Source organism: Cyanistes caeruleus, chromosome 1, assembly GCF_971803275.1.
Source record: "Cyanistes caeruleus chromosome 1, bCyaCae1.hap1.1, whole genome shotgun sequence".
NCBI lineage: Eukaryota > Metazoa > Chordata > Aves > Passeriformes > Paridae > Cyanistes > Cyanistes caeruleus.
Genome location: NC_141701.1, coordinates 87,100,646 through 87,111,579, shown reverse-complemented (window position 1 = coordinate 87,111,579; position 10,934 = coordinate 87,100,646). Strand labels below are relative to the sequence as shown.

At 44.7% G+C, this 10,934-nt stretch overlaps 1 protein-coding gene across 9 annotated transcripts in view; it reads right to left on the bottom strand.

The window, feature by feature from the left end:
* Positions 1-1,492: 1,492 nt before the first annotated feature.
* Positions 1,493-10,934, bottom strand: part of RREB1 (ras responsive element binding protein 1) — a 138,270-nt gene continuing 128,828 nt past the window's right edge. For 6 of the 9 annotated variants that reach the window (XM_086901021.1, XM_086901039.1, XM_086901065.1 and 3 more), the window contains 2 exons: positions 4,530-5,273; positions 1,493-2,405 (listed from right to left, as the gene is read on the bottom strand). In XM_086901021.1, the coding sequence (XP_086757147.1) occupies positions 1,900-2,405; positions 4,530-5,273 (1,250 nt within the window). In that variant the 3' untranslated portion in view covers positions 1,493-1,899. The remainder of the gene's footprint in view (positions 2,406-4,529; positions 5,274-10,934) is intronic. The other 3 variants (XM_086901080.1, XM_086901073.1, XM_086901089.1) reach the window with 1 other exon arrangement.

The window sequence follows — 10,934 nt, the reverse complement described above, 5'->3', positions numbered from 1 at the left end:
CTGGACAGTGAGATTTCAGTCTCCAGAAATTTTTTCCGAGAATTTTTAATATATAGATATATATAGATATATATATTATATAATATAGACTGGGTCCGAGGCCCACTTCCTCCATGTCTGGTGAGAGCAGGAAAAGCGATTCTGCGGTGGGGAGGAGGGAGGGTCACAGTGCGGGCTGGGCTGGGGGGCTGCAGTGGTGGAACAGCACAGTGAGGCTCCGGCAATGCTATTATGGCTCTGTCTGTCCCAGAGGTCATGACTGAAGGACAATTAACAAACAACAATAACGACAACGAGGACAAGGACAACAAAAATGCTGGGCACTCCTAAAAATGCGCAGCTACAGTAGGATACATTTCGTTTAACCCCTTCAATATTGGTGGCTGGAGCGTCACCTGTTGCCGGCAACAGGAGCCATACGGAGAAATTCCAGCTGCCAGCATTGAAGGGGTTAAATTACTGATATGAAATTTAGACACACACCTCAAGTCTTCAAGCATCAACCCCAAAATCTCAGGAAGAATTTCTTTCTTTTTTTTTTTGCTTTTTTTTTGTTTTTTTTTTAAATTTATTTTATTTATTTTTACCATGTCGTATATCTGTAGTTTTATTACCAGTAGTATTTTCTTGCTCTTAGAACACGACAGAAGCAAGAGGAGGGTAAGGCTCGCATTTCTCTCTTGCTTTCCACTGGAAGACGGAGTAACTTTGCTCTGTGAGTGACGCGGGCTGTCACCGACGTGACGGCAGCGAGGTCACTGCGGCACTGGCGGTGCCACTGTCACGCAGCCGGGGCCGCGCGCTGTCGCGCGCTCGCACCCGCAGCCACGTGCACCCACCGCGAGGGACATGTGCCCCCGCATGGGGACGATACCTCGCCGGCCTCCGCGGGACGCTCCGGTCGGAGGAAGGGGTTCATGTAAAGTACAGTAGAAGAGCTGCAACAACAGGAGGAGGAGCTGGTGAAAGCGACGAGTCAAGAACACTCCGAGACGGGATCCAAGCTGCTCTACGCATCTCCGTGGGCAAATATTGCCCATTGGCTTCTGCTGACTGCAGAGACAAGCGAACTGATGGATTTATAAAATAATAATAAAATAATAATAATAATAATAATATACTGAAGCAAATCAAACATATGTAACAGCGGGTGCATAATTCCCATAGGTTACGTTGCTATGTAACTCTTCTCTGTATACGCGCTCAGTCCGTGACTGCCAGAAAAAACCCCTAGGATTCAGAAGACCACTTCTAATGCTGAAAAGTGGAAACAAGGATGAGGTTGAAATTCATTTGTGTTTCCTGCTTTTGGCTTGAACCACTTTGAACACCTTCAACTGCCACGTTGTTCAGGCCTGGAACAGGCTTAATGCTCCACCATGTGGCAAATGCAAGAACATCTACTGAGAAAAAAAACCCCAATAAATCAATGTCTCCTCTGCATCTCCTCTGACTATTCCATATGAAATTCACATCATTTTTCTTCCAGTTATTGGCTATGGTATCCAAGGGCCTCCCACCCCCGTTGCCCCTTTTCCAGCTCAGAGAACAAAACACAGCGACTATCACAGATATACAAGAACAAGCTCACGCACACCAATACAAAAGGTAACATTAATGCTTAAATGAAAAAGGGTCCTCTCCAAATAATTCTTTAAAATATTAAAATCATTTTTGAAAAAATCTATAATACCAAAAGATCTAATAAAGTAGTAAGGCACTCAAATCAGTATATACTGTAGTCTCTTGCATTATTATACTGAAAGGCATATGGCACCACATCGAGTCTGCCATACTCTCCCCGGTAGCTGTAAGGTCACTCTTCCAAAACCAGACTCCAGAAACCTTGCTCTGCTGGCTTCAGTTTGCCTGCTGAGATGGGTACAACCTCCTAGCAAGTCATTCCACCCCCAAGAGCTGAGGCGCACTGTCTGCAGAGGCCAGGATGTGATTGATGGGAGACGGCGCGTTGTGCATCTCCAGCAAGTCTTGGATGAAACCCGAGGGCCTCTCGTGCTCGGAGCTGCCCCGTGGTTCCTGGTCTTTTGCCGTCTGTTTCTGCGCGCTCTTGGTGGGCTCGGCGAGGCAGGCGCTGCTCCTCTCCTCTCCGCAGGGGGAGTCCATGACCATGCCGGCCAGGGGCTCGTTCCGGCTCCCCACGAGGGACGAGTGGCTACCGACGCCCCCCGCGGAGTCGCACTCGCTTTCGGAGATGGGGTTGGCGCCGCTGTGGCTGGACTCATTCTCACTGTCTTCTCCACACCTCGACTGCGTCTCCTCCTTGTCGCTCTCCTTCCCGTGGTTTCGGGCATTTTTGACTTTCTGGTGGATGCGCTGGTGACGGACCAGGCTGTGCTTCAGAGTAAAGGTCCGTTCGCAGGTTTGACACTTGTAAGGTCTCTCACCTGGAAGAGAATTACAACACGAAGTCAGCTGTGAGGTCACACACGTACCTCCCTCTTGTTTCAAGCAACGTAAAACACTATGCACTTTGGAAATTCAGTACCCTCATCGAACATCACATTTATGCACATTTTTTACTTCTGTACTAGAAAACCAGCTGATGGAGTGCAAGCAGGAATACAGGTAAATGCCTACAGCACAAATGGAGCATCAAAACTAAGTGTCTACAAGCTTGGCAAGGCCCTGCACTAAGGAGGGAGGAAGACCGTAAGCACCAGGTGCTCACTAGCATCCTGCCTAATTTAGTCAGCAATTTTTCTGGAAAAAGTTTATAGTCAGTCTCTGGAACTTGAAAGCCTTTATGAAACCAGTCCACCACATTGAGTCCCTGCTGCAAGTCAGCCCCAGACACGTGGAGAGAGAGAATACTTTCCTAAGCAGAAACTCATTGGAAAACCACAGCCCCCCAGACAAAATTCTCCCAAAATACGAGCTGCGCACACTGCCCCAAGGTGCTGTCTGCTCTGAAGAACCAAAGGTCCCACCCCAACCTGTCCTCTCTTTCTAACTGTGTCTCTTAAAGACTTGAAATTCCATCAAGAGGCCATCTTGTGCCAATGAAAATCAGAATGAGACACGTGGTAGGCAGGCAGAGGTTTCTTGCACACTTCAGTGTGTCCCTAACATTCCTCTTCTGAGTAAACAAATCCCAAAATCTTAGTTATCTTTAAAAAACCTCACACATTAAAACTGAAGTGTAAGCAATGTGCAATCTGAAAGTATTTTGTCAATATAGCTGAACAAGCGGGAAGGGGACAAGGAGAAGGGTCAACCCATAGCACTGGTGAAAAAGTGAAAATACACCTGACAGTGGGGATAGGCCACAGTTACATTTAGGAATTTGAAGAAAACACTGTGCCAGGTTTCTATTCCACACCTATTCTGTGTTAAAACATCCTTCAAGTGTTGAATAAGAAAGAGAAACAAACAGGTAAAAAACATACTGATATAGTCCCCAGTAACCCAGCATGCAATGAAAGCAATTAAAACAGAGAGTATGGAAACATCCATGGGCAAACAAACATTGTTTGGGGATAAAGCTCAGTACTTTAGATATCTGCATTTCCCCAAAACTCCTGCACGTGTATTAAAATAGGCACTAGAATGGGACCTGTCCCATTTCACTTGTGGCTCAATGGCAGAAGAAAACAGGTCAGTTTTGCACTCAGTATGTCAATATTTATGATTTAGAAGGGTTGAAGTCTACTTCACATATTAGATTTTGCTGTAGTTTTCTAAAAATCACTGTCAATTACAGCACAAATATTTTGTTAATGGCAAAGATCTTGTCTTCAGCAGAGAGAACCTTCAAAAGACAAAAACTGTCAAAAAGCACCAGTTTTCCCATGTCAGAGCAGCTTGCTGGCAGGTAAAATACATAATTAATAAAGATGAATGATTGATTAATTCACCTTTGAGCTGGTTCATGGCTTCATCTCATTTGCAAGGCACTGCTGCAATCTGCTTATCACATAAAGCAATCCCACTGCCCGGTCAAGTCACTGGGCAAGTTTCACCACCTGTGTTCCAGCTTTCCTGCCCAAGTGCCCAGTTAATCTCTGCTTTCCACCCAAGCAGCAGGTCACACACATCACCAGCATGTTACCCATATTAGGCTCAGATCATCAGACAAAACCAGACTCTTTATCTCTCTCTGTCTAAACTTTGACTCAGATGTGAAGTCTCATGATAATGGTATCAGTATGACAGCTCTCCACTGCTGGTCAAAATACTGGGAAGAAGTAAAGCCACACACATGGTAAGAAGGGAGGCAGAAGCTGCCCAAGGATCTCCACACTTGCCCTCGCCTCTGAACTCTGCAAGCAATCATGGGGAAAAACAGTTTGGGAGTTGAAAATAAGGCAGTGGCTGCAATTCTTGTTCCCTCCGTAGGCTTTGTATGCAGCATGGGGGACTGGGGCACAGAAGACACCTTGCAGATACCTTTAGGACTAAAAGCAGTGTCTCCAACCTCAAGTGCCAGCAGCAATTGTGCACCTCCAGAGCAGACACCTCAGTCTGGCGGGACACCTCATGGCCTGTTCTGCCTTCAAGCCTCCTCTTACCTGTATGAGACCGCATATGTCGCGTCAGATCTTGCAGAGACCAGAAACGCTTGTTGCACACAGTACAGACTTTCTTTCTTTTGTCTGCTTTTGCAGTACTCTTAGCCCCATCAGTCTTTGGTTTGTCATCACTGCTCTTCTCAGTGGACTTTCTCTCTGTGCCTTCCCCCTCAGAGATGCTTTCGCTCTCTTCATTCTCCTTTCCTGTTGCCTCAAAGTCCACAGGAGACTCCACTACCTTCAAGTCCAACGGAGACTCTTCCTGCTCAAGACCAGACTCCTGCATCGAGGGAGCTCCTGCATCATCCTGAATGCTTTTGCTTTCATCCTCACTGCTCCTTTCATCCTTTCTGTCCTCACGAATGTGGGCCTTTTTGTGACGGCTAAGAGTGCCAGCAAACTTGAAGGTTTTGCCACAAATGTCACAGGCATGTCTCCTTTCAGTCTGAGAACTGCTGCCTGCACTCTGGTCACTCTCTGCCAGCTTGAAGTCCATTAATTTGCTGGCAAAATTGAGGTCAAGACTTTTGTTACTTACAGAATCTTCCTCAGGGCCCTCTTCATATCCATCCACTTTTTCTTCAGCATCCTCTTCTGCCAGAAGGGCGTCAGCCTTCTGCTCCTCCTTGGGGCCATGCTCACTCTCTGGTAGCTCTGTCATTTCCTCTGACTGCTCCTTCTCGCTGTAGCTCAGGTTCAAGACATTGTTTCCTGAAGCTAGTGTCTCTGCATCTGCCTGGCACTCTGCAAGGAAACACAGAGAAACTTTCAGTGGGATGATTCCCAACTACCAGCTGTGAGCCCATGGACCCAGGAGATTGCCTCTGATCAAGCATCCCAACATCTGTTTCTTCTGTGTGTGACATAGGCCAGTAACTTACAGCTGAAAAGAGACCAAAACACCACAGAACCCACTTAACAAGATGATACAAACTCTTTCACAAAATGCTTTCTTTTCCAAAACAGTCTCACAATCTCAGCAGCTTCTTGAAATAGTTTATAACAGAATTGCTTTTAACTGAAGAACACAATATGCTGAGACAGCAAAGAAGAGCTGAGGTCCCTATCTCAGACCATCCAGAGACAAATGGATGTATTACAAGTAACTTGTGTATGAAAAACGTTAACACAGATTGAAATAATATACAACCTACATATTTATCGAACTAATTTTTGTGTAGCAGGAAATGTTTTTTTCCAAGGAAATGTAAAGGCCTCATGCAACCATCTCGTACAAGTAAATGTAAATAGTGCAGACAGTAAAACGGAAGTTGGCTTAAAAAGTTGGGTAAACACCATAAAAGTGGAAGATGTGGAAGTTCATCCACACCTGAGACTTTGATATGACACTTGGAATCAAAACATAAAGCCAAGGGACAGTAACAGGCTTTGCTGTTCCACAGCAAATACACAGGTAACATACAAGAAGACAAAAATTACGTAAGTTGTGATCCTTAATGGTGTCCTCTGCTTACTTACCTGTCTGCAGCATTAATGTTCCTGAAGATGTTAACATATGTCCAAAAAACTGAAACAGGTAAGGTGCTTAAGGAGAACAGAGGGCTAGAGCTGTACTCCTTCCAAGCTCTACACAAACAGTGTATTTGTAAATAGGAAATAAGCTGGTCTGGCTCTGGAGACTAAAGCTGCTGCTGATGTATGGCATGTAACTGCATCCCCAGTGCCACTTCCCAGGAATTGTTCCAGGACATAAATTTCGCAAGTTGTGCTTTCTGAAAGCTGGAACTTTCCTTTAAGTCCTCCACCCCGCCTCCTTCATACTGACAGCAAGCAGAAAAAGGAGCCCACAACCCACCCAACATTTCAACATTCATCAGCAAGAACGATAGCTGCTGACTAACTACAGGGACTTAGAAACTCCAGAAGAGCAGTGCAAGTTCTCTGTTTGACACAGTACAACATGTGCTTGTCTCCAAACTGCCTAGATTTCCTATTACAGGCTTTTTTTCCCTAAGCAAAGAGTAAAAGCAGAAGATGAGAAGATGGTTCTCAGGCACTTACTAGTTTGAATGTAGCCTTGCAACAGGATTTGCACTGGCCCCATCTCCTCTCACTAGTGATAATAAATGGCCATTAAACAAGTGTTGAAGTGTAGCAGTGTTTCTGGTGACAGTGAACGATCACTTGATAGTGTACAATACTTGATACACTTTTTCTTGGGGAAGTGTGAGGAGGAAAAGTGACCTATCACAAAAAGTAATCTCACCTTTTCATCAAAACAGATCTGCTTACACAGACAGTGGATTACACAAAATTCATTGCTCATCTAATTATCGGCCCACTGAAACACGAAAGCAAGCCCGAATCTGTGTGTAAGGCTACAGAATGTGAGGATGGGGATGTCTGAAAGCAGATGTGGGCTGCCCTATCTCATCCCCTTCAAGGCCAGGAAACACTCCCCCGATGGGATGTCTGTTAGGCCAAAGAAAGCTTGCCAGCACAGCACAGAGGGGGTTCATTAGGGAGAGGGGCAGGAAACCATGTGAGCTCTGTTAGGATGGAGATGAGTGAAGAGCACAAGGAAAGCAAAATGGGAAAATGTTTCTCCTAATCATACCCAGAGAGATGTTCTGTAACTCTTTATTGACCAAACAGAAAACAACAGACGCAGATGGAGTATTTTTCCTGGTTTTTCAATATGAAACATCAGAAGCCAAGAGAGCGGAGGAGAATATCCATGGGTGGCACTCAAGGTAAGAGCAAGCCAAAACCAGTATGTCTTAAAACTCTTAATACAAAGTCCCAACTTTGACACTCAATGTCATGTATCATTCATGGTTTTCCAGTTTTTCTTCCTCTAGTATTTCCAGGAAGATATCATTTTTCTTACAGTATACTCATTCTTCAGTGAATTGTACTTGAACTCCATCTCCTTCTTTCCCCTCCTCTGTTGTCCTGGGCCTCTTCCCAGCTGTTATTCTGTTCTTGCATGCATGGCCTACAACTCTGGTGCACTCAAGGGACAGGTGGTCCACAGGTAAGTGATGTACTGGCACAGGCAAACAGATGAGGTCAACATCAGGAAAAACAAGTTTAAACAATGTCCTTTCACAAAGGGCAAAGCCCACTCCAGACCCTGGGAACACAAATGTACAGAGGCCTTCTCTTCTGAAGCTACTCTGAGTCCAGCAACCCTGAAGGAACACTCAAAAATCAGGCAGTGACATAGCCAGGGATATGATGACATGTGTACGTGCTTGGGGGAGTGCTCTCCTCCTTACCTGCACAAACCAGACCTGCCCTTTTCCTTGTCAACAAGGAGTTTCACAGGCCCCTTAGGAAACTTCATGCATGTACTTCACATAAAGCAGCAGCTCCTGACTAGCTGAGCTGCTCTGTGGTTAACTCCAACCTGTGCAGTTGGTTCTACAGCTGGTGAAAAAGTGAGCTGCTTTGCACAAATCCTGGTTATTTGGGGATGGGTGAGAATCAGCCCAGTTCTGCTTCTGATGAACTGGAATAGCAGCAGGGGAACTGTGAAGGTGTGTGGTAAACACAATGGTTGTGAAGACAATTGTGCCAGCTCCAGTGTGGTACTTCTGCAGTGCAAGGGATGGCTGTAAAGGTAGTCTTGCACTGGCAGCTGCTTCATCCGCTCCAGCAGAGGTTAGGCCTGGCCTGCACTACTGTTTTCTTCCTGCTTACATGCCTCTTCCAGCAACAGAAACCCTGCTGGTCACACAGCTCCAGCAGGCTTCTATCTTACATAAGGAGGAGGATTTTGACTAAGGCTTCAAATCTGGGCAAACATCCCTCCAACAAGACTGAGCTCCTCTCAAATGGGTAATTCCCATCTCCAGAATTCAGCTGATTTATGGTGCAGAGCAGTCACTCGATTCCAGGTGGTGAAAGGAACAGGATGCACAGGAAAGGCCTGCTGTTTCTTTTGCCCCTTTCCCATCTTTCACTTACTAAGGCTGTAAAACACTTTCCGGTCCATTTGTTATCCCACAGAATTTACACTTGGTGAATCAACAGGACAAGAGTGGAGAAATCGACTTGTCAAGACTCCCACCCACTGCCACATCTTCAGCAACCGTAGGAGCAGAGTATGTTACCTTGTCATGTGCAACCAGAGTGTGTCACTCCCCCAAAATGAAGAGAAGAAGGTGACACTATCTGAAGATCTCAATTCTGACACCAGAGTCAAAGAGGATGTGCAGGATTAGGGAGAAAGAGGAAAAGAGCAGAGAAGTAAGGACACAGGGAAGCAGGCGACACAAAACAAGCACTAGTAACTCAGCAGCTGCCTCGTCAGCTCCTGGGAAAAAAAGAACTTCTCATGAGATGTATTCATAAGCTAAACCTCAAGCACTCCATCTGAGAATCCAAAAACTTTTCCACTTGCATGAATGAAACCACTCTTTAGATGTAGCCAAAATCATTTTTACTTCAAACTGTGGAAAGGAAAGACTGTTTTGCTGAAGTGTATTTACAAATCAAGTTGCAGTCTTCAGAGAGCCCAGTCAGAAGAATCCACTTCATGTTTTATTGGTGGCAAGAAAGACAAAGAGGAGGGAACTGCTTTCATACATATGCAAACCAAATTATGAAGAGGGACACCAAATGTGAAAAATTTCAGCTGAAAGGGCAGATTACAGATCAAGGTGGGGAGCTTGCTGGCTTAATTCTTTTTACACATGGTTTTATTTTTTCCTGGAACTATGATGGAATAGAGAGTAGAGCTTGAGATGCTGTGAAGTTCACAGACAAAACAGGATGTAATGAAAAACATTTTGGTGCTAAAGCAAGTGTTTATTAACAAATATCCCTAACATCCCAAGAGAAGAGTTAGAAAACCCATCACTTAAATAATCCTCAAAACTGGAACAAACAGACTACTGGAAATGGATATGGTACATGCAGGCTGACATCAGTCAGATGAGCTGATGATTTATTATTTTCCCTACATTAACTGAAATAACCCCAGCTTGTTTTATATTTTACAATAGAGGCAGCCACCACTAGGTGGTAGCAGTTCTAGTAAATTTGGGATTTTTTGGACCCACACACAATGCTTCTACTTCCACTCACGAACTGGAGAACGTATTTTAAACCTGCAGAGTCAACTTGAAAAATTCTGGGTGTTATCTTTGTCCATTTTTATTGTAAACATTCTAAATAATAAAATTCAGCCACCTTCATCACCTACAAACACTCAAGTTAAATATTTAATCAGCCCACACATGGCTGATAGAGCTTTGGCTGTATCTCCATGCCCTGTGAAATGAAAATATTCAAGCTAGAAAAGGACTATTTACAGTAAATGGAACTGAATACATCTGGGGAAAAAGGAAAGAAGCAATTCTGGGGGAAAAAAAAAACTTTCTGTCTGTAACACAGTATGATTCCCCAGTACCTTCAACAGAGCAGCTGCAGTCACAAAGAAAAGTTTTCAGGACTAGCTCTGACTGTACCTACCATGGGGGAATCTGCAGTGAAGGGAGTGAGGGCAAAATCCACACTTAGAGCTTATGATGAAATGCACCATCCAGCAGAAGGGCAGAGCTGACAATGCAGCCAGCAGGCTGTACACCATCTCCTCAGTATCTTCATACAACAGCTCTAGCACTCGGGCCAACCCCAGCAGCAAATAACTCTTGCTTTACCCTAAGCTCTGGCTCTAGAGCAGCTGTTAAACTTTGCCTGACACTGAAAACATGATTTCAAGCCCTTTGTCCTCTACAAAATACCCACAAATGTAGTTCAGAGGTATGGACAGCTAGAAAAGTTCGGATAAAGTTCCCCACAATACCCAGGGTTCACATGATTTCAGGAGGGATCACAGTGTGGCAGATATCTAGAGCAAAGACGAATTCTGCTAAATGCTAATCAGAAAATTCACTGTTGAGTATACTTTGTAAATATTTGTCTAGTTAACACAGAGCAGTTGTGTTTGACCCTCTCACATCAGGGGCAAGTCTCTTTACGAAAGGGATCTCTCCTTCATAAGTTCTCTTTCTCTATTATGTAAGAGATAATCCCTTACCCCATTCCTATCCCAGATCTCTGTCAACTGTATTTCGTTGCAAGAAGGGAGCATTCAGACAGCCCTAAGGAGACAAAGGCAGGGCTGCTTTAAAATAATTAAAGTGCACAATTCATTAAGCTGCTCCACATTTTCCTTGTATGCTTCTCTGCTGGGATAGCTCTCCCCTGGTTTGACTGCTGTGAGCTGGGGGAAATGTCCTCAGTTTGTTTCAGGTGCTTTAGAACATTCCCTTCCTCTACATGTAGCAAGGATATAAGCAAGCCCCATCACTTACACAGCCTCCTCATCTCTGAATCCTGTTCTAAACCACCATCCTGTTTTTGTTTTGGTTTAAAACAAGACCAAAAGAAACCCTCTATAAACTTGTTCCCAGTGACACTCTATTGAATTGC